Consider the following 24,472-nt stretch of genomic DNA (forward strand, 5'->3'; position numbering starts at 1 on the left):
TGCCAAGGTACTTCTAAGAAATGCCTGTACCAAACCAAATTCAGTCCACCAACTACCCCCTTTTTGGCTGTCTGACTGGGATTACAAATGGTGTGGGCTAAGCACCTGGCAGGTCATAATTCATGGCTGGCATTCTGTTTTTGTCTTAGGCAATAAAAGCAGGGTTTGTGTATTACAGCACTCCATGGGAACACAGTGGAATTGGCCATGAAATACGGCCTCCTGAGAATCCCAGCTATCATTGAAAGAATATCCAGTTTTACTCTCTCACGAGAGAGAAAATGTCCAGAAAGTGTATGGGTCTCAAGTATCAGAGGATTGCTGGAATAAAGGTTTGGCCAACTTTCTTCTTGATAGATAAAATGTATGAGGTTGCCTTTTGTAATAGGAAAATGCCAGCTTATAGACAAGAATACTTAAGGAGCAAATACTGTACAACAAATGTAACCAAACTGAAGTTGTGCATCTTAATCAACCAATCTTTTAAATTGTTTAATAGTTAATGAATCCCCCCAAAAATGCTGGGTATTACCGCTAACGTGTCTAAGTGATATGTATGCATTTACATATATGCAAATGTACATGTATGTTAGCATGTGTGTGTGTATATATATATATGCTGCCTTTTTAAAAATACATTATAAAATTATATATATTAAAATAAAATAAAATAAATAGTTGAAACACATGCTTTTTAAAAACTATTAAAGACAGTTTGGTCATTAAGCAAAATCAGTTAAGAAAGTCTTTCCTAGTTGGTGTCATTTCAGGCTTTGGGATTAGGGGGCATCATATTTCTGTATTTCTAAACTTCATTCTTCATATCTTCTTGCAACACCAATGCCAGGGACAAACTTAGGAGGAGTATTTTTGTGTGTGTATAGACTTAGCTATTCCTCTTCTCTTTACCGTTCTAACATGTGATCCTTCATCTGCATACTGAAATAGCACAGCGTATGAACTACTTTCATTGTGTATAATATGGTATCATATTTTTTAAAAATGCTAATTGTATCACCATGGTAAAATTACAAATACCTTCTTCAACTTTAGGTCATGGGAGAGCCTATATTTTAAAGCCTGTTGATACAGCCTGACTTTTCATAAAATTTAAGGAAAACATCAGCTTCTTCCCCAACAATACTCACCACTGATGTTTATTGCTGGTAACACTATTGACATCTTTGGCCTTCTGGTCTTATTATGGGTAGTAGCAGGCAACAACAAGTGATCCTGAAAAAACATTGAAGCATGCTGCAAGTTAGGCTGGAAAACTATATGCAGGGAAAGGTGTTCTCACAAGTTGTAAAGCTTTGTAACAGATGGAATCAAGAGTTAAGCACATATATGTGCTTGCCTAAAAAGCTTATGAAACACTGCCACATGCACGCACACACACAGCTTCAGATGGAAAATGCATTTTCAAGAACTGGCAATCAGAACTCATTGAGCAATATGGCTATGAAGCCTACTCAAAAGAATGCAAATTAACATCAGTTGTCTAGAGTTTTTATTTATTATTCATATCCTAACTTTTTTCTCTTAAATGAGACTCAAAGCAGCCAACAATGTTAAAAAAAACCCAATGTACACTGTAAAAATGAAAATATATAAACATTGAAACAGAATTAAACATAGGAGTATTAAAAATAGTTACACCAATTCAAATAATTAAGACTTCATTAAAATACAAATACCAATCAGCATCCTCTTTCTCAAACAGATAAATTTGGTCTGCCAAACCGCCTGAACGTGAACCATATAGAGCTTTATAGTCATAACCAGAATTGTGTTGTCGAAGGCTTTCATGGCCAGGATCACAGGGTTGTTGTATGTCTTTTGGGCTGTGTGGCCATGTTCCAGAAGTATTCTCTCCTGAAGTTTTGCCTACATCTACGGCAGGCATCCTCAGAGGTTGTGAGGTATGGAGAAACTAAGTAAGGAAAGGAAAGAATATATATCTGTGTAGAGTCCAGGGTGTGGCAAGAGTCCTTTGTCACTGGGAAGCCAGCATTAATGTTTCAGTTAATCACCCTAATTAGCATTGGAAAGATTTTGTCTCTTGCCTGGGGGCATCCTTTGTTCAGTCATTAGCTGTCTTCTGCCCTCAGAGTGTTGGTTCCCATCTATTGTTTTGAAGAGACAAAATCTTTCCAATGCTAATTAGGGTGATTAACTGAAACATTAATGCTGGCTTCCCAGTGACAAAGGACTCTTGCCACACCCTGGACTCTACACTGATATATATTCTTTCCTTTCCTTACTTAGTTTCTCCATACCTCACAACCTCTGAGGATGCCTGCCATAGATGTGGGCGAAACGTCAGGAGAGAATACTTCTGGAACATGGCCACACAGCCTGAAAGACATACAACAACCCTATAACCAGAACTATCAATTGTGCTCAGAAACAAGCTGGCTGCCAATGGAGCTGTTAATGGTTTCCATACTACTATTGTAGCCTAATGTAGCTATTAGGAGAGGGTGAATCTGGTTGACTTGTGTGAACTTGTTCAAAGATATCCTTTTGATTACTACTGGCCAGGAAATTTGTGCTTTAAAAAAAATAAGCCTGATCTCACAACGTCAAGTTGCTCCCTGAGTGTTACAAGTACACAGGTCCTGTTGCAAAGAGTTTATAATCTAAGGGTGTATCTACTTTAACTGATATGACTCAATGCTATGGAATCTTGGGAAGTTGTAATTTGTAAAACTACAACTTCCCAAGATTCCATAGCATTTAAAACCTTTACCTTTACTATGACTTCCTGTTTTTACAGTAAGGTCAGGATCGTATCCCTCACAGACAATGGTGTCGTACTGTAGAATTAATAGTGTTCAGATTCTGGAGGAGGCGCCGCATAGCCAAGAACGTTTCTCTGTATTTCAGCTTGATTAAAGAAGCATATCACCTTGGACTGCATGTTGGAATGTATAGAACATCTGGTTTAGGAGGCTACAGCCATAAAAAATTAATCTGCTGTACTCTGTTACACTGCCCATCTCATTTTTCCAAATGGATAGTTTTCCAGTCCTCCTGCCAGACATGTAGGTCTAACAATCCTTAGATTGTTATTTTATTGATGTGTAAACGTTGGCCCAAAAGAAATCTTTGGGATAGTGAAGTGCTTTGACTTTTGTTTTTACATGTCACATGAAAGCAGTGGGTGATGAGTCTTTGAGTTTCAATTTTCTATGTTTATTAGCTGTACTAATATTACCAACAATACATTTCAGATATTTATATCTCAAGTGTTAAAACTGTTAATGAAGGGTATCTTGATTTCTATTCCCTCTTTTGGCCGTAACTAAATACATATTCTAAGGTTTAACAAAAACTTTTTCACAGTAATCCAAGATGATGTATGCGGCAGATATACATCTAGAGTAATTTATTACAAATGTAAATTATTTGAATATGCATTGTAAAACCAAGCTGCCTAAGCTTGCAGGAAGACCAAGTAATTTGTTTCATATTTCAAAACTCAGTGTCTCACTACTGAAGCTGGAGCATAATTTGATGAATGCCATTAAACATATCAATCTAATAAAATACTTTCATCCACTGCTTCAAACACAAGTTACACAAACACAAGTTACACTTTAGGACTACGCAGCGGGTATGAGTGTAGAGATATAGAAACCATTCAAACATACATGTACACCAAGTCTGAGGCAGTACAATCTTCAACTGTATCAGGGAGGACTTAGCATAAATTCTATATGAACTCTGCATGTGTCAGAAACATGACAACAGGAAGAAAAACACCATTCAGCCGTTCAAAGCCACAATTCATGTTTGTTCAACAGACCAAAGAAGGACAGGTTGCTTATCTGTAACTATATTTCTTTGATTAGTCTTCTTTGAATTCACACAACTATGCATGCACCATGTTTGAACCCTTTGGAATCACTAGGCAGAAAAAGGTTTGCTGGTAACCCTGCCCATCTTCCATAGTATATAAATACTATATTGAAGTGGTGAAACTTGGTTGTGACAGAGACAGCAGAGTTGAGAACCAGTGCTATCTTGGCCACCACAGCATGATCAGTACGCAGCTTGTGGTATCCATGATGGTTTTCTCTAGAACTCTGGTAATGACTGGGAAAAGTTGAAAGACGTTTATCAGCCTGACCTACCACTGTAGAGAAATAGTAAACATGTCAACAGACATGGACCTGACGACTGAGCACAGATTCAAGCACAAAAACGTGGACTTGATGGCAAACAAGTCCATTTCTGGAGTTCCCCATTCCAGGAATAATAGCAACAGGGCTTCCACATGCAAATGCCACTCATGGCAGGTTTTGATGATTGGCTCAGAGTGTCTGCCATCTATTTTTGTTCTCCAGGTAAGTGTAGTGCAGTCAGATAGATTCCTTGAGGAATTCACCAATTACAAATCCTGATTGTGGAATACAAAAGAGCAGAAGATCTTGCCCTTCCTTGTTTGTTCATATATCACATCACTACATGGTCTGTAAGATCAAGTTCATATGCCCTGAGTGCTTTGAAAACAATGAGAAGCTTGAGAAAATGTATGTGGTATCAGTGTTCTGAGTCCATGGATGGTCAAACCTGTGCAGCAGGTCCCGCAAATAGATCAAAGATGAATCTGATGGTTGAAGAAGGTGGAAAGGCATTCCAGTGCATATATGATTCCTTAGATTCTACCAGAAAATGAAGGTCTGTGAAAGATATCAGCAAAAAATCGTGAGGTCCAAAACAACTTGAATGTCCCTTGCAGGACATTCTGTGCCATCTCTGAAACTGAAGGATGTGAAGGCTTCTTTTTCTTCAAAGACAATGATCACACCAAAAAAGCTTAATAAGCAAGCTGGTTGAAGAACTAACTTGCAGGTGTTGACGATGAGCTCCAGATCTCAAAGAAGATAAGGAATCACTTGCTGTGCTTGCCACTGCAATCTACACACCACTTGAAATGAGTTGATGGTGACATAGCTTTTGGGGAACAGACAGTCCACTGTCCATTCCAAGGTCGGAGGGTTGGCTCTCTGATTGAAGATGGGGCCACATGGGAAGAAGTCCAAAGAAAAAACTAATCAAAGACGAAGAAATAGTCTGTAGACTTGAGGCTTCTCTAGCAGGCTGCTGCAGCTACAGATGAAAAGTAAATGAGGGTTTTGGCAGCAACCACAGTATTTATACCCAATGGAAGGTGGGCGGGGTTACCATCAAAACATTTTCTGCTTAGTACTTTCAGATGGTTCTGGTGATGTAACTGAGTATGTGGAGTTGAAACCCAGTTGTGTGTTTCATTAAGACCACGAAAAAGATGTAGCATTTCAGTAAGGCCTTCAACAAATTTTCCCATGATATTTCTGTAAACAAGTTAGTAATTTTGGGCAAAACAATGTAAGTTAGATTAATTTGTAATGGGTTGCTAGCCAAAACCAAAGAATACACACCAATGCTTCTGTTAGGTGAATTGGGAACTGGTTAACTAACCAAACCCAAAGGGTGCTTGTGAATGTCTCTATCCCGGAGAAAAACAACTAGTGTGGTACCACACAGTTCTGTCCTGGGCCTAGTGCTATTTGAGACCTTCATAAATGAATTGCAGATGATATCAAATTAAGAGAGGCATCTAATACTTCAGATAAGAGCATCAGCATTTCAAATGACCTTAACAGACTACAGACTATTGAAATAATTTTACAATAGGAAGACTATTTAGGTATCTGAATTTAATCAAGAGGAAAATTACTTTAAAAAAAAGAGATAGAAAGAGAGAGAGAAGATCCAGTTAGAAAGTAAAACAGTTGCTTAATAAGCCCAGAAGTGTCCTTCAGCTTGCTTTGATTTGTAATCTATGTCTTTGAAATAGCACAATTCAAAATATTAAACAAGTCCAGAATCTTAAAACTTTTGCAAAAAGGTTTTTAAATGTTATAATTAACAGAGCTTTTAAAAACTTAATTTAGAATAATAGTATTTTTATAAAAAGTTTCACATTTCTCCAAAACAAAACAAAACAGTACCCAATATTCTTAATATATTTTTCAGACTAGTACTTTCCTTAGTGTTGATGAGATTCCAATTCCAATGGCTAGTCTACCAAATCTGTTTTTATATTTTAAGAGACAACAATATGGTTTTATTTAAGCATTCTACCAGAAACTGTCCAATCCCTGAGCTAATTGAAAGGTGTAATATTTCAGACTGCTTTGTTCTGACAGTTCCAGACAGGATTTTATAAGAATTAGTTAATCACCACAGTTTAAGAGCAGTCAACAAATAGTTTGCATTGTTTCACAGTGACCATTCTGGACAAGTTTTTCAGATTTCCTGAGATTTGAATAAAAGACCAAGGAAATGAGACTGGGAGCTGAAGCGTATAGAGTCCAGCAGATGCAAAGCTTAATGGTTGACAGTGGGTAACAAGTGACCAGAAACAAAACCTGCCTAGTGATAGATGACTCAAGATGAAACATGATGGGACAGTGAAGAAGCAGCACATTTCAGCACTCGACTGACCAGGAGCAAATAATCTTCATCTCAGTTTTAGTTCTGGCAACTAACATTGAGATTTACCTTGGAGACACTTCACATTAGTCAAAATGTTCAGGAAAGATATATATGAATCCAGATAGCTGATCCCTAAGGAACACAATGTGCAAAGAAATCTTAATGGATGGTCATAGACTATTAACAGCATCAATAGTTTGGAATCAACTTTGCTTCAATGGGAAAAAGACACTCTCCCCAATGTGGTCCCAAGTACAGAAACAAGGAGAGCCTGAAAGGACTGTAAAGACTTTGGAGTGTTCTTCTAAAATTGCAGTGAGCAAAGTGCCACTTTCTTATTTGATACAGATTTCTTTTTTTGGCTGTCTGTATGGAGGGTCCAGGGGCAGAAGAAGGTGGCCTGAGCACAACACAGTTGTCCATCCCTTTGCTCACACTAACCATAGGAGATATGTTGTAGTCAACTCCCCAAGAGCAATAGTAGGCTAAGGGAATTTGTGACCCTTCAAGTATTGTTGAACTCCAGTTCCTATCTGTCCTTGTCAGCTTGGTCAAAAGTTATCTAGGATATTCAGCTACATCCAAAACCACAAGTTTCATAGAGCTCATAAAGAGCTTAGTCCTCTTCCTTTATATGCATGCTGTTTACTACAGGAAAGGAACTTTTGTTTAATGAAGGAGGTTCGGGTCCAGGCTATTTGTCTGATTGCATTTCCCCATTTAGGCCATTGAGAGCACTGTGGTCATTGGAGGAGGCCCCGCTCTTGGTCCCACCCTTATCTCAAGTGTGGCTGGTGGGAACGAGAGAAGGAGCCTTGTCCGTGATTGCTCCCCATCTCTGGAGCTCCCTCCCTAGAGAAATAAAAACAGCCCCCACCTTCCTTTAAAAAACCCTTGAAAACGCACTGATATATTTTAGCATATGGAGAGGAGGAGGACTAAGACACTTTAAATTAATTCCATCAGATTGGTGGCTAATGTATTTTCACCTCATGGCAGTTATGACATATTTTAAGTGAACACTTACGATAGCCATTTCTAATGTATTTTAATTGTCTTACTGGGTATATGTTTTAATGTTAATTCATGTTATTAGTATTATCACGTCTATTGGATTATTTTATACTTTTGCTATAGTTTGCTATACTTTGCTAAATTTACTGATTATTGGATATTACTTTGATTTTTGATGTGTTTATATGATTTTGGGCATTGCATGTTTGCCTTTTTTCTGCGTGTAAATTGCCCTGAGTCCCTTCTGCGAGGGGGGGGGGGTGGGTTCTAGAAATAAAGATTTATTTATTTATTTATAATATTCAACTTTATATGGAGGACAAAGAAAAGGCAGAACTGTTCAACATCTTCTTTACCTCAATCTTTCCCCAGAAAGGTTAAAAGTGCTCAACTTGCAGAGAATGGGGAAATGCAGCACAGAATAGATAAAGAGGCAGTACAGGAATATCTGGCTAATCAAAATGAATTCAAGTGCCCTGGATTAGATGAACAACATCCAAGGGCATATAAGAACTGGCAGGAGTAATTTCAAAACCAATGGCAATCATATTTGAGAATTCCTCGAGAACAGGAGAAGTTCCAGCAAAGGAGGAGGAAGACAAATGTTGTCCCGATCTTCAAAAAAATGGGAAAAAGAGGACCCTAAACAATTACTGTCCAGTCAGTCCAATTGAAAAATTCCAGAGAGAAATTCAGACTGAATAATCAAAGCCGGGTGTGTGTGTGTGATTATATGCCCTCCATTCCTATCTGAGACCCTGGGATGTGTAGTCATTGATACTTCTGTATCAGGAATGTGTAAATCTAGGTATGTTCTTTTGTTCAGAAACATTTTTAATAAAGGGAAAGAAAAGCTGGGTTAGTTACACACCTCTATATTTAAGTACAGTAGAGTCTCACTTATCCAACATAAACCGGCCGGCAGAACGTTGGATAAGTTAAATAATAAGTTAAAATGTTGGATAATAAGGAGGGATTAAGGAAAAGCCTATTAAACATCAAATGACATTATGATTTTACAAATTAAACACCAAAACATCATGTTTTACATCAAATTGACAGAAAAAAGCAGTTCAATACACAGTAATGTTATGCAGTAATTACTGTATTTATGAATTTAGCACCAAAACATTGCAATGTATTGAAAACATTGACTACAAAAACATTGACTACTAAAAGGCAAACTGTGTTGGATAATACAGAACATTGGATAAGCAGATATTGGATAAGAGAGACTCTACTGTATAACATTTTTTCCGCAAAGGATTACAAGCATCTAAAAAGCTAACAATAATTAGCACAGCTATTATATCTTGGTCAGCAGGAAACGCTATGATTTGCTGGCATTGGTATGCTCACAACTGCTGCACCTGGACTTTTATAACACTGTTGTATAACTGCACACTTGGCAAAATATATAAATCTTAAAGCGGGAAAAGAGAGCTTCATCTGTAAGAACTTAATTCTGGAAAACATAACTGCATGCAAGAGAGAAGTTTAGTACTTCTTCAATACAGCCTGCCTGGTGTAGAGGGTGTCTAATACCCTGAACAGTGTTCCCCTTAGTTGAATCAATAACTGAAATAGTGCCCAAGGGAGCCAGAAAAAATGCAGCTGGAAATCATCAAAACATGGAACTGTGGGTTTACATATTCAAAGTAAAAGTCATTTAAGGATACTTATATGTTTCTGCCAAATGTATTGGGTGGGGAGAAAAGAAGGAAAATCTTACATTGTCGGAGAAGCAACACAATTGTGCACATATTGTAAGAATTTAATTTTGTTGCAAATTGGTATTATTAGAAAGCTGCAAAGAACTTGGAGAAAAGAAGTGAAAGACATTTCTTTCAATCTATTCTGACCCATTTCCACTTCAGTTCTGTCAGCCCTATTTAGAGCAAGAATAAGGCTGATTGAAAGACACCTTGCAATATTTGGGGGGGGGGGGTGAGGCTAGTAAATTGGATACAAGACTCTCTTCCATTTGTTTTGCAGAAGTAGAGTTCCAAATGCTGATGGATTCTGGGACATAAGTCAGAGCTGCAAAAGTAATTTTGGAAGAGTGAGTCACACGGGTTGCCAGAGCTTAGCATGGTTGATGATATTAATGACTGCACAAGAGTATCATTTCAGAGTTATAATGGTTCAGAATATAAGTTGCTGAACTCCAGCGTTATGAGTCTTCTTTCTATTCCACAAAGATTACACTAATTCTTATAAACTAAAACATTTCAGGTTGGATACCGCAAGCAAGTGTAATGTACTAAAGTTGCCCCGAATGTGCCAGTGGGGTCTCATGCTCTAACTAGAACATGTTTATTTGACACAAATTCTAACTGGTACACAGCACTGGTGCAATGGGTTAAACCCTTGTGCTGGCTGAACTGCTGACCTAAAGGTTGGGTTGTTGATCTGAAGGTTGGTAGTTTGAATCTGTGAGAAGGGATGAGATCCCATCTGGCAGCTCTAGTTTGCGGGGACATGAGAGAAGCCCCCCAGGCGTCCCCTGGGCAATGTCTTTGTGGACGGCCAATGCTCTCATACTAGAAGCAACTTGCAAGTCGCTCAAGTCGCTTCTTACACAATTTTTAAAAAAGCACTCCTGGTTGACAGCTTTCCCAGGTATATTTGCTTATTCTAAACAATCTACTGCCTTCCCTAGATAAAAAAACACTTTACAATAATGAAATGACTACATGAATAATTGTTCCAGTTAGATACAAATACTCCTTGTAGTTGGAGAGTATGCCAGCCTGTCTCATTGACTTGCACACAGTGCTGAGATCTTATGATACAGAGCAAGAAATAAATATTATTATCAACACCATCATCTTTATCTCCAACACCAAAAAAGAAAAAAAAACAGTCAAGAAATTGGTACAGGCCCTGAGGAGATGGTCAGTTCCCAAACACAGAAAGTAGACATTTGGAGGAAAGTGACAAGTAGGAATATAAAGACCAGAAATCATTCTGCAAATTTGGAATGACACAATCAATTTGAAGCTTTCTTCACCATCATTGATGATGAGGAACAAGAATAAGCGTAACAGTGTCACTTTTCAGGAAATGTGCTAGTACCCCTGGAAGAGCCAGCATATAGAATAGGCCCTGCCAATCCTCCAAGAAGACGTGTGGTGGTGGTAGGAAGCAGTGACTTGCACTATGACATAATGACTCCAGAGACGGGCTGTTTCCATGGGGTAAAAATCATGACATAAGAGAGAGGCCAGCAAGACATGTCAAGCCCAGTGCCATACACCTTCCTTTTGGCCCACATGAGAATTAATGATATTGTAAAGCAAGGGATTACAAGGCTCCGGACAGGAAGCTGAAGGGCCTTGATGCATGGATTGTGTCTCCTCCCAGTTGAAGAATATGGCCCAGGAATAGATATGAATACCTGGCTCCAAAGATGATGGTACCATGAGCAATTTGGCTTCTTGGTCCATGATCTGTGGTTCCACAAAGATGGACTTTTGGTGAGTGATGGTTTGCAGTTCTTGGAAGTTGATAGAAACATCTTTGTTAAGACACTCCGAAAACTGATCAGGAGCATTTTAAAATGAATATGAGCGAGAGAGAGAAATTATTGAAGGCAGGAGTTCATCAGGTTCTCAAGATAATAACTCAACTGTTAAGGAGCAAACTAGACAAAAAGTATAAGAACGCAGTTGTGTGAAGGGAAAAAATTAAATAAGCAGCTAAGGGGAAATGATTCATGGCCTTAGATGTTTATGCATTAATGCACAAAACATGGGAAATAAACAAGATGGACCTGAACTCTACATACAGTAAAGCAAATAGAATGCAACAAGCATGCCTGAAACCTGGTGGGATGAGTCTCATGATTGGATTGTCAAGAAAAGTTATCTGAATGGTGTACCAAGCCTCAGGTTTTGGTGGGAGGAAATTGATGTTTAACTTAGAAGCTGCCAGTACTGAGGAGCTCACGTCGCTTGCATAACCCACTCTACCAAGAATTCCACACACACTATTACGCCTTCAGAAAAGCTATGCCAAGAACTATCTGTAACTTAAAAACATTGTCTAAAAGCAGAGCTCTAGGCAAGCTTGAAATCTAAAAAAATTACACAGTTTAAAATGTAAGAAGTCATCCTATTTGATCCATTTATAACATATAGTAAACTTCTCTTTGTTTTGGCACATATCAATCAGAGTGCAAAAGAAGAAGGTTTACTTCTTGGTGAATTAGGTATATAGTTATATGAAAGAAAAAATTTCTCTTTTGGTTTTCAAATGAAAGCTGCCAACTGTGTTTCTAATGTAACCAAACTTTGCAAATGCATTCTCTAGAGCAGTGATGGCCAACCTATGACACGCGTGTCAGCACTGACACGCCTAGCCATTTTTGCTGACACGCTGCCGCATGCAGATTGATTGGATTACTATGTCTTTTGTGGCCAAATTTGGTGTGATTTGGTCCAGTGCTTTTGTTGTTTACTCCATGGGAATTATGCACATTACATTCTATTATTATTCTATTATTATTGTAGTTTATTATATTATTACTATTATGTTATTATATTATTCATTATTCATGACTACATTGAAACTAGAATAGAGAGAAATCAGCATGGAAACGGCAAGAGGCACCACAGATTGTTGCACATGGAAATAATGGTAGTAAATAGTTTTTGATTTATTAAATACAGTTATATATTACAATTATATATTTTTGTTATTTAAACTATACATATTGCGAAATTATGGGGTTTTTTCTTGAAGTGACACACCACCCCAGTCATGCTAGGTTTTTTGGTGAATTTTGACACACCAAGCGCAAAAAGTTGCCCATCATTGCTCTAGAGACTGCCTCTGCCACTTCTGGAATAATGTCGACTACAGTACATGATAACACAGCCTGAGTAAACAAATTATTTTACGAGCTCACACTTGCTTAGCACAGCAACAGATGCACAATACACATCTTCTAGTTTGGGAGCTGCCTACTTTTCATCTGTAAGTTTTTTGTGAGATAAACTATGACCAGGACAGTTTGGCTTTAAGTGGCAACTCCTTTTTGTAATGATAACTAGAATATAAAACAGAACATCAAATGCACATCACCAACACTATCTGCCAGGAAGAATATGTCATACACCATCCTTGCTAAAACAAAGTATGCATTTTAAGTTATGAAGCATCACCAAATTGTAGCATTGAAGGACACAGCACTATTTTCTTTGGAACATAAGTCTGTCTAAACAAAGGAATACAAATTTCACTGAACTAAAATCTTAACGGAAGAGGAAAAACACAATTCCACTGCTACGGTACCTTGGTCCTGTATTCCAGGCTTGCACAACTTGGCAATAATAAGGGTGAAATTAAAATAGGTGAAAGTTTTCAGGCCACAGATAGAGTTTTAGGGCACTTTCCAAGTAAAGGTATAATTAATAAATTAACTACTCTGCAAGAAACATATTATAAAAAGGGAAGCTTCAATTAATATAAATTAATTACACTTATTATGTATTTTTATTTATTACTAACTTGGGTACAGGCTATTTGAAAAAGTCATTTTTTATTTTACAAAATGCATAAGGTTGTGGGTGAACTACAACTCACAGCTTGCCAGGTTAAGCCCCTGAAACTCCATCAGTAATTAAAGTTTGTCAGGTTCGGCAAGTTTGCTCTAGGTGTATCATCGGTGGGGTTCAATGTGCTCTCTGACTGCAGGATGAACTACAGCTCCCACCATCGTGTATCAGTCCCCCTCACTTCCCTCCAATAGGTTCGGTTCATCATGGAGGTTCTGTGTGGCAAGTTAAGTCCAGGTCCATCTTTAGTGGGCAATTTCTCCCCAAACCCACCAGTATTCAAATTTGGGCATATCGGGTACATGTGCCAAGTTTGGTGCAGATCCATTGTTCTTTGGGTTCACAATACTCTCTAGATGTGAGCTACATCTCCTATAAATCAAGGTCAATTACCCCCAAATCTCTCAAGTATTTTTTATTGGTTATGGGAATTCTGTGTGCCTAATGTGGTCCAAGTCCAATGCTGGTCGAAGTCACAGTGCTCTGTCTTGATGCAGGGCGAACTACAACTTCCATCATGTCGAGTCAGTCCCCCAAATCCTTCCAGTATGTTCAGTTACTGATCAATTCGGCTCTGTTTGTTGTGCACCACAGAAAAGAATAGGAAGGGGTCATGCAAATTCCACACCAATGGTGAGAGTATGAAATACTGGGATGTCCGTGGTGGAGGAAACACATACAATCTAGGATGGAATTATCCCCGTATGAAAGCCTTCACTTGGGTAGTGGGAAGTCTTGTGTTTATGGAGGAAACTGGCAGGGGTCCTGCAATGTCATTGGAGGGAGGGCCATTGGTGTCTCCTGCATAGTGTGAGCTATAGCTATTTGTGGAAGTGGGAGCTACAAACACATATACATATTTTCACTGTTATTATGTGTATAGATGAAGTCACATTAATGTGAAAAAATAACTTGGCTAATTAATATAAACAGTAAGAAAACCTGAAAATGCATTCTAGCTTGTACCACTTAGCAATCATAAAACTATAATGCTAACAATGAGAATTTGTAATAATTAACATTAGAAAATGCATACCCAGATAACACTGGATATATATACCTGGGGAGATAGGGTGGAATACAAATAAAATCTTAATAATAATAATAATAATAATAATAATAATAATAAATGATTGTCTTAAGTGAGTCACACTTTCTGCCTCAGAGAAAGATGCAGACAAACTGATCTTCTGTTAGCATATTAGCTGACACCGAGCAACGAATCAATTTCAATGTAATTGTCTTTTATGTACATTTCAGAGAAAGGGCTGACCAGCAAGAGGAAATCCATTCCCTTCGTCAGTGTTATGCAGTTCTCAACACCAAGGAAGAAGGGGAATACTCTTCTCTTCCCCTGTCTGCCTTCTGTAGACCGCAAGGAAGCCTGTGGTAGGTAGCATCTGACCCACAGGCCAGAGGTTGTGCAGGCCTGCTCTATTCCATTCTCTGCCCACTACATACCTTGATAAAACTGTATGTTCTTGTTCTATCCATGTATCACTATGTTGATCTAATAGGGTTCGCAGATACAGTTATAATTTGACTAGATTAAGGTCCCTGTCACAAGAAAATGAATCCACATATATCCTGTTGAACAAAAACTTCCGCAATGTACTCTATAAGCAAAATTGATATTACTTTGAATACATCATCCTGTTTTTTTGAGAAACGTAGCATTCTCATGAGGTTATCTGGGTAGATAGAAACATGTGGGTTTTCTACAGCAATTTCAAACAGGAGATTGCATTTCAAGAAGTCAACTAAGTCATCTTTAGTTTAGGCACACTTTTTTTGCATTTTAGCAACAAGGTCAGTTAACTGCCCAAGGTTTAAAGACAGGCAATTGTCCTATATATAAGGACAATGTGTACATTAGCATTTCCTACCCCATTCCCAAAATCCTGAATTAGGCTAAATGTGCAGATGTGGTGGGTGAAATGCCACAGCAACTGCTAAAAATACGTTAACGACTACCCTGGTGATGAGGTGCGTTAAAGCACTGAGCTGGAGACCAAAAGGTCCCAGGTTCAAACCCTGGGAGCGGCGTGAGCAGCCGCTGTTAGCTCCAGCTCCTGCCAACCTAGCAGTTCGAAAACATGCCAATGTGAGTAGATCAATAGGTACTGCTCCGGCGGGAAGGTAACAGCGCTCCATGCAGTCATGCTGGCCACATGACCTTGGAGGTGTCTACAGACAACGCCAGCTCTTCGGCTTAGAATGGAGATGAGCACCAACCCCCAGAGTCAGACATGACTGGACTTAACGTCAGGGGAAACCTTTACCTTTTTACTAAAACCATAAATATTTACTAGTTTACTAATTTACTACAAATTATCACAAGATTGCTCAATGTTAAGATTAGTAATACAGAAGAAGCTTCTCTAGAACTTTCTCCACAATGTGCTACTTTTGGAAGGAGCATGTACGGTGCCTTATTAGTTTACAAGTTTCATTTTAGAATAACTAAGGACTGGTTTGTTATACGTGTAGAATAAGTAATATAATAACAGGGAAGAATCAGGAATGAATGTGAGGCAGAATATTGGAATAGGTTGGAGAGTGTGAATGCGATGGCTGAAAAAGAAGAATATAAGATGGCAAGACTGAGGATTACAATTAGAAACTGGCTCTTGGTAGAAAGGCAGGGTAGACTAGGCAGATTTTTAGATTAGGAGTATATCAGAAGCGATCTATTAAAATACCGTATTTACTCAAATCTAATACTCAAATTTTTTTTGGCTAAATTACCTTCCCAAAATTTGGGGGCACATTAGATTCGTTTAATGTGGTAATCTTAGTGCTTACTTATTTATTTGTGTGAAGCAATGGTAAGTATATTAGAATTAGAATTAGCTGATTTCCTCACAATAGAGAATTTGAAAGTCATGGTTTTCAAATAAAGTTAAACAAGTGCTCCATCTGCTGACAAGCAACAAAACAAAGTATAATTTGAATATAATTTTATTCTTATGCAGTTTGGTATCTGAAGTGAATAATATTTAGATTCCTACAAAAGTAAATCTATCTATAATATTATATTTATTCAAGTAACAGTAGAGGTTTCTTGTGGAACATTACAAAGGAAGGAAGATCCACTACAGCAGGCATGGGCAAATTAAGGCCCGGGGACCAGATGCAGCCCCCTGGGCGCTTACCTCGGGTTTTCCTCATTTTCCCTATCCTATTCGCATAATGACATGTTGGCCTGCTGCATCCTTATGCAGAAAGGACGGGGGAGGAAGACAAGCAACAGCTGAGAGCCCTCTGGAATGCTCTTAGCCACAGCATGTCTCGCCCTTCTTCCGGCATAATGCCGAGTGGACAGCCCGAGGATCGTGGGAGGAGGATTGGGGTAGTCACCGCATCTCATTTTCCTCCCAGCATAAGGAATGGGCAAGCAGCCCATCCTTATGCCAGGAGGACAACCTGAAGATGACCCAGGCCCTGCCCCCCCCCCCCCACCGCCTCACCCTCTCACAGGCCCTCTCCCTCCCGGCCGGCCGTCTCAGGAAGAAATTCCTCACTGTGAGGGCTGTTCTGCAGTGGAACTCTCTTCCCTGGACTGTGGTGAAGGCTCCTTGTTTGTAGGCTTTTAAGCAGGGGCTGGATGGCCATCTGTCGGGGGTGCTTTGAGTGCGATTTCCTGCTTCTTGGCAGGGGATTGGACTGGATAGCCCATGAGGTCACTTCTAACTCTATTATTCTATGTTTCTATGATTCAGTCAGGCCCACAATGCAGCCCAAAGGCAAAAAAGTTTGCCCATGCCTGCACTGTAATAAAGGCAGTGAATCAGCTTCATATTCATATTCATGCCCACACTTACACAATGCTGTTAAAGATATTCTTGCTATTAGCTTTACCCCTCCCACCCTCCCAAATTAAGGCATCAGAACCTCTGTCTGTCTGCTGACCGGATTTCTGATATGCTGTACCAACACCACAGCAGCCTCCAGATGGTGTAGTGGACTAAGTGACTTGAAGGTTGGGTTGCTGACCTGAAAGCTGCCAAGTTCGAATCCCACCCGGGGAGAGTGCGGATGAGCTCCCTCTGTCAGCTCCAGCTCCATGGGTGGGATTCGTGAGAGAAGCTTCCCACAAGGATGGTAAAAATATCAAAAACATCTGGGCGTCCCCTGGGCAAGATCCTTGCAGACGGCCAATTCTCTCACTCCAGAAGCGACTCAAGTTGCTCCTGACATGAAAAAAAAAACCCACAGCAGATGCTACTGCAGCTTTACAAGTCAGCAAAACAGGTTCCAATTCAGTCTATAAAGCTCTTGACCCCAATGTGCCATTTCACTCAAAGAAGATCCTGTTTTAGTATTGATTCTGGCTTGATTCATTAATTCCTGCCTGTCTCTAACCCTCCAGAATCTCAATCCTGAAAATTGCTTTTGCTGTTAAGAGAATTTACAAGAATGCCTTTGCACAATTTGGGCATGTACACCAGCCTTAATTCCTCGATATGCCAGACCTGGCCACGGTGACACATGGGTTAGTTATATCATGTTTGGGTTATTGTAATGCAGTCTCTATGGAGCCATCTTTTGACAAGCATTCAGAATCTTCCACTGGCCCAAAGCTCCCTCACTGTAACAGCTCCACTGGTTGTTGGTGTGTTCCTTGGCTCAATTCAAAGTGATGATATTTAAAGTCCTATACAGTTCAAATCCAGGTTACCTGAAGGTCTGTATTCTCCTATATCAGCTTACTCTAGCTTTGAGATTCTCTGCAGACCTTTCTCTGTCCCACCACCCTCATAGGTACATCTAGTAGAAACACGAGAGAGGATCTTCTCACTAGTTGTTTTTGGGATCTCAAATTCCCTTCCCAGAGAAGTTATACTTGCGATTTATCTGCATACAGATTGAGACTTCCTTTTAATTTCAGCAGACCTTCAAAGATATCGATTGCTAGAGAGCATTGGTCCTTGCAGAACTATGTTGCACTGTTTGTGCTTTGCTTATTTTTAATCGCTATTTTTAATTGAATTTGATTTTATGCAGTTTAATAATATTTTAATGTTTATATTTGGCATATTGTAGTTTTTTTTAAAAAACTGTCATAAGCCACTTTGAATGTCAGGCTGGGGAAAAGGCAAGATATAAATAAATGTAATGACAACAGCACATTACTGAAATACATTTTCAGGAACAGTGGAATTAGCACGAAACAAAGTTTAATACTGTGTTCAACAACTTAAGATTCAAACTCCAAGTTATTTGTAATAATCAGCGAAGAAAAATATTCCAAAGAAAGGTTTTAGAGATTTGCTGGTAGACAGGTGTCAGAGACCATAACAACAGGTGAGCAATAATAGTTTGGTGACACAAAGGACTGAAATCAATTTTCAATGATACTACACTTATAATAATAATAATAATAATAATAATAATAATCATCATCATCATCATCATCATCATCTTTATTTATACCCCGCCACCATCTCCCCAATGGGGACTCGGGGCGGCTTACATGGGGCCATGCCCAGAACAATACAATATAACAAAATATAATAGAACAACAAATCATAACACATTAAACAACACAATAAAAGAAAATATACACTACATTAAACAAGATCAAAGAACAATAAAACCAAGGGCGGGCCACATGAACACTAGATTAAAACTCGAGGTGAGAAAGGAAGTAGGAGTAAAAACCACAGAGGACAGGATCATAAAGTGGCGGTGCGATCTGGAGAACAAATATTGAAGGAGAGCAGCAAAAGGGATGTATGTAGTGATTACTCTCCAAAGGTGCAACGGAAGAGCCATGTTTTCAGGTCTTTCTTAAAGGCTGCTAGTATAGATACAACATTTGCTATGGTGATCAATGCTCCCTTGTCTTCTGATTACTGCACTAGATTTGCCTTTCTGTAAAAGATTTCTAGGTCATCTTTAGGGACACAAATCTTATCTTTTTAAATATATATATATATATACAATCCTCCTGAAGACTCCAATAGGAAAAAGTAGTAACACCAACAAACACAATAATTTGCTAAATTATCAGCAATTCACTATGGGGAATTGGGGAATATGGCTTCTTTCTAAACTCAGTATCTAATAATGCTTGAATATAACTATTAAGACTCTTCCCAAGGAACGTAAACAAATGTAAGCTTATGAAAAGGCTTTGTAGAAGGGCTTTAGCACTCTCAAAAAAATTCAACTGGTTACAAAAATTGTAAGAATGAATGTATTCTCCTTTTGTGGAATAGACTAAATGATTACACCTGCATTACAAAATGAAATGGACTAAACAGAATGTACTTACCCTGCGAAATGATACCACATAGAAAGTATCTCCTCTTCTGTGAATTGCATCAAAGAAATCCTGGGAATTTCGTAGTGGAGTGTAATAAACCTGTAATTCATTCCCAGAGTTTCTGTTGAAAAACATGAGACAGCATTGTTGGAAATAAGAACCACTAGCATTCAGAAAACACCAGATTAAATGAACTGTACATGTTATTTGCCAGCTCATTACACACACCCCTCAAATTTTACTATCTGGATAGTGTACTTTACTGTAGCTCTGATTTCACTGTGCAAGGCCAGATTCTACTAACACAAGATTTCTACTTCTGTTTCTCTAAAATTGAAAGGGGAGGGAGTGGACAGAGGGACTGTGAGCCCTTACAACTGTAATAAGCAACTTAGAAATATGTTTGGTGTATTATTGAAAAGCAGATTTGAAAGAGGGAGATATGGAGGGATCCGTTTTCTGATAGCAATAATATCTCCGGCCCATCCTGTGTTCGGATATCAGCTAGCAAGCCAACGCCTTAAATCAAGATATAGTTTTCCAAGATCTACAGAGATACTCATAGGAACACCTCAGCAAGCGAGAGCTCAAAAGTGGCGGCCTAAAATCTGGAACGTCAATCAGTGGCTGATGCTGGCTGAGAAAATCCTCCCTGGACACACAGAAGACTGGGTGAATTGGAAGGTGCTGAACAGACTGCTCCCTGGCACCACGAGATGCAGAGCTAACTTTCAGAAATAGGGCTACAAAGTGGAGTCCATGGCATGCGAGTGTGGAGAAGAGCAAACCACATACTACTTACTACAATGCAGTCTGAGCCCTGCCACAAGTACAATGGAGGACCTCCCTATAGTGACACCAGAGGCACTCTGGTCAAAGTTTTTAACTTTGTTTACGGTTTTTCTCTACATTATAACGGTATTCTCAATTTACTTCTGACATGATGAATAAATATGACGAGGAATACAGGAGTTGTCTTACAGTATCTGGAGGGCTACATAAAATGGCATGGCAGGTTGGATTTGGCTCATGGGTCTTGGTTTTGACACATGTGGATGAAGCTTTCATCTCCTGTCCTTCTACCCAGAAAAGGGCATGGTTCACTTTTTTATAAGAGTTAATGTACAGTATTTACACTGACCCATGGATAAATGGATTTTTTAAATCAATTTTTATTTAAGGAGCTGTTTTAGGTATAAACAGGGATGCCTTTTTATTGGACACACTTCATATATCTTTTAAGTTTTGTATGTTTTTAATTGATTTTAAAATGTAAAATATTATTTTCATTATTTTTTGTTTTTTTAACATGGTGTTTAGTAAGTCATCTTTCTCTGGGAGAAAAATCACATAAATTAAATAGGAAAAAATAAAAACTAACATTTTTAGATCTTTACATGTGAATATATACAGTAAACATGGTAGTGAAAACCGCAGAGGTTAAAACTAGTCCCTGTTCCCTGTCCTAACCCTGGTTTAAATAGCATCAAGGATAACATTAAAGTGTCCTCATTGCAAATGAGGGGGCATGAAATCAAACTGGGAAAACAAATACATAAGAAAAAGGTAAATTCTTAAGCACACATTTAAATGGTCGGAAAAAGACAACCAGCCAGAGACTTATGGAAAAGCTAAAGTGTTAATAATTCAAGGCAGTTTGACATCACTTTAGCTCCCATGGCTCAATGTTATGGAATCCTGGGAGTTAGGAGCAGGAGGGATTACAAAATCCTGTTTACTGGTAATATGGCTGTGTGGTTTTAATTTATACTTAATCCATAGAATGATGGTTTTAATTGTATCCGCTTTATACTCAGTTTTAAACATATTTATTGAGCTGTTATTACAATGTCTCTCCATGTTTTTAATTATAGCCTTTGTTCCATCCCATCATGGCTTGTTTGTTTTCCAATATAGTGTGCACACACCTGTTTCACATGTGTTTAAAATGTATATAACCACTACATTACCTTATGTTTTGTGGACTGTAATCAAGGCATAGTGTACTGCACTGAATCCTGGAAGTTGTAGCTTGGTGAAGCAGCAGCACTCTTTGGCAGAGGAAGCTAACGTCCTTGTAAAACTATAACACCCAGAATCCCATAGCATTGAGCCTTCACAATTTCGTCACTGATTCTTGGAGAGCAATGAGTAAAATGTAGTCTCTTTCAGTAAGACAACTGAAACAGATACTATTTCAGGTGTCCAGGTTGTTGACAGGGCAGATTTCAGTTCAAAAAGCCAGAACAGTGATTTTACCAAAGCAAGAAAAATCAAAATCCTAGAGAAACTGCTAGAACAATATCCAATACCAGACTATGTGGATACTGAATTGATGGAAGATACTACTTTAACTTACCCAACACTGCCGCCTGTGTAGGGAAGGGCCATCAGCTCAGAGTTTGCAATTTTTCCTGAAGGATTCTAGAGTAAAGAAATGTAAACATACAAAGAAAAATCAACTACATCTTACTGAGATATATGCTTATATGCATGCACATACTGAATGGACCTGTGCTGTTAACCTCAGTGGTAGTCATAAAGATTGGCAGGGAATCCAAATATGTTTTCTGGTTCCTTACAGATGGGAAATAATATACAATTATCTTCAAGAGTTATGTTTTTATAAGACGCCAGAGCTGCTTCATGATATTCTCAGAACACTAACTTTACATAGGAATTTATGCATAAAACTTGGTTGTGGGGCCAGGCTTTCGAATAACAATTGGCAGCGTTAATTATTATTATGTACCTTGGAACTCAATCGACAGACCCAGTCTTCTGAACTGAACACGCCTATCTGTATTTTATAATGTGTTTTAAGAATACTGATGTAAGTTAATAATAATGTTTTTAACTGATTTATATTGCACTGTATAATTTTTATATATGTGTTTTTTGTAAGCCGCCCGGAGTCCCCTGTTGGGTGAGAAGGGCGGGATATAAATATTGTAATAATAAATAAATAAATAAATAAATAAATAAATAAATACAGTGAAACCTTGACTTACAAGTGAATCAACTTACGAGTTTGTTGAGATATGAGCCATCACTCGGTCAATTTTTTGCTTTGACATGCTAGCCAAGATTTGAGTTACGAACTAGTGCGAGAGTACGCCAAGTGTGCTAGATGATTATATATTTAAATTGAAAGAAAACTGTTTAGGGGTGGGGTTAAGGGCAAAGGTGAGATAGCCCCCCCCCCCAAGCCCATAATTAGGTAGTTTTTTAAGTAGGCTCTGCTTCCCTTGAGAAAGAAATGGGTCTTAAGCAGGGCTTTAAGGGAGCAGCCAGGAAAGCTCCTTGTTCTTGTCCTTGCTGTTACTTCTGCAATCCTAGGGCTCTGGGAGATGGTAGGAAAGCTACCAGGAGTCTATCATCAGTAAACTTCTCTCCTGATTAAAATAGGCAAGCTACACAGATACCTGTCATTTTAATCTATCACTGCAAAATAATTTTACTGAAGTTTCTCACTCAGCACGAAAAGAAAACTTATGTCACTGGCTTATAACTTTCCAATCCTGCTCCCTCCTTCAATCCTGAGAGAGTGTCCCTTCCCTGAGAATAAATCCTGAAGTCAAGGCATTGAATCAAATGCCTGTTAGGATTCAAGCACATCCCTTGAAGCTTATTAAAGTGGCACACAGGTGGCACTAAATCAACTGATAGATACTAATCTATCTTCTGAATCTCTTAATTAAAGGCCTGGCTAACCATGGGTCCTAAGAAAGTGAGTGCCAAGTAGAAAAGGATGATGTAATTGGATATCAACCACAAAATCATAGAAAAACATGAGCTGTGTGTGTGTGTTGTCGACTTGGTAAGATAGTACGATTGTAGTACTTCTATGATATGTACGATTCTGAAGCAAATGGGGTCAATAAATTGGTGTGGTTTTGGGGGGGACTGGAATGGATTAATAGCATTTCAATTCATTCCAGTCAAATTTGATTTGACATAGAAGCAATTAGAGTTTGGTCACAGAACGAATAAAACTCATAAGTTAAGGTATCACTGTATATTCATATTCTACTGGGATATTTCTAAGGCTATTCCAGAAAAACCAATTGACTTTCCACAAATACAGTAGAGTTCCGGTTATCCAAGATAAAGGGGCAGGCCCAATCTCGGATAACTGGAAATGCTTGGGTAATAGGGAGGCCCTATTCTCCCTCCCGGCAATCCGGTTTATGAAAGCGCCCCTCGGCGAGCCCTTGTCTCTTGGGAAGCACCCCACGAGCATTACTAGGCTATATTACTACATTACTATATTACTACATTACTATATTACTACATTACTATATTAATTAGTAGATTTTTAATCTCCCTTATCAGATTATTTGGGTTTCAGTGCCTCCTTGGTGAAAGAACCATATTATTTAAGCCAGTGGTTTCCAACCAGTTTACTAGCTGTTAGAATTTCTGGGAGTTGAAGGCCAAAGTATCTGGGGACCAACAGGTTGAGAACCATCGATTTAAAGCAATCTACATGACGACCAAATTCAGAGACACTATCATTGTGTCAGATTTCAATCACAGAAGGGTGGGCATTGCACTAGATAAATAAAGCATGCATTAACATGAGGTCTTTTGAGTTCACGTTAGCCTGGAGAAGGGAGGAATATTTTTCTATCCCAATACTATCTTAAACAGAATAATAATAATAATAATAATAATAATAATAATAATAATAATAATAATAAAAAACTTTATTTATACCCCGCCACCATCTCCCCAACGGGGACTCGGGGCGGCTTACATGGGGCCATGCCCAGAATAATACAATATAACAAAATATAAAAACAACACATCATAACACAATTAAACAATACAATAGATAATAATATACATTACAGCACAAAATCAGAAAAGCAATAAAAACAAAAAATAAAAACAAGGGCAGGCCACATGAACACTAAGTTAAAATTCGGGGTGAGAAAGAAGTAAGAATAAAAACCACAGGGAACAGGGTCATAAGATAGCGATACAGTCTAGAGGATAGATATTGGAGGGGAGCAACAAAAAAGAAGTATATGACAGTTACTCTCCAAAAGCACAACACATGAGAGTTCTGTTCCCCAAACTATCTTTTGGTTCTAAAATGCTGGTGGCTTGTGAACATCTACATATCTCTGCC

General features: G+C 38.5%; 1 protein-coding gene across 1 annotated transcript in view; it reads right to left on the bottom strand.

Moving 5' to 3' along the window:
* The window catches only part of atf6 (activating transcription factor 6), a 68,474-nt gene that overhangs the window by 8,941 nt on the left and 35,061 nt on the right, over positions 1–24,472 (bottom strand). The window contains exons 13-15 of the mRNA XM_003219841.4: positions 21,695–21,759; positions 19,345–19,456; positions 1,149–1,233 (exon numbers count right to left, since the gene is read on the bottom strand). Coding sequence (XP_003219889.2) covers positions 1,149–1,233; positions 19,345–19,456; positions 21,695–21,759 — 262 coding nt within the window. The remainder of the gene's footprint in view (positions 1–1,148; positions 1,234–19,344; positions 19,457–21,694; positions 21,760–24,472) is intronic.

Source organism: Anolis carolinensis, chromosome 4 (genome assembly GCF_035594765.1).
Source record: "Anolis carolinensis isolate JA03-04 chromosome 4, rAnoCar3.1.pri, whole genome shotgun sequence".
NCBI lineage: Eukaryota > Metazoa > Chordata > Lepidosauria > Squamata > Dactyloidae > Anolis > Anolis carolinensis.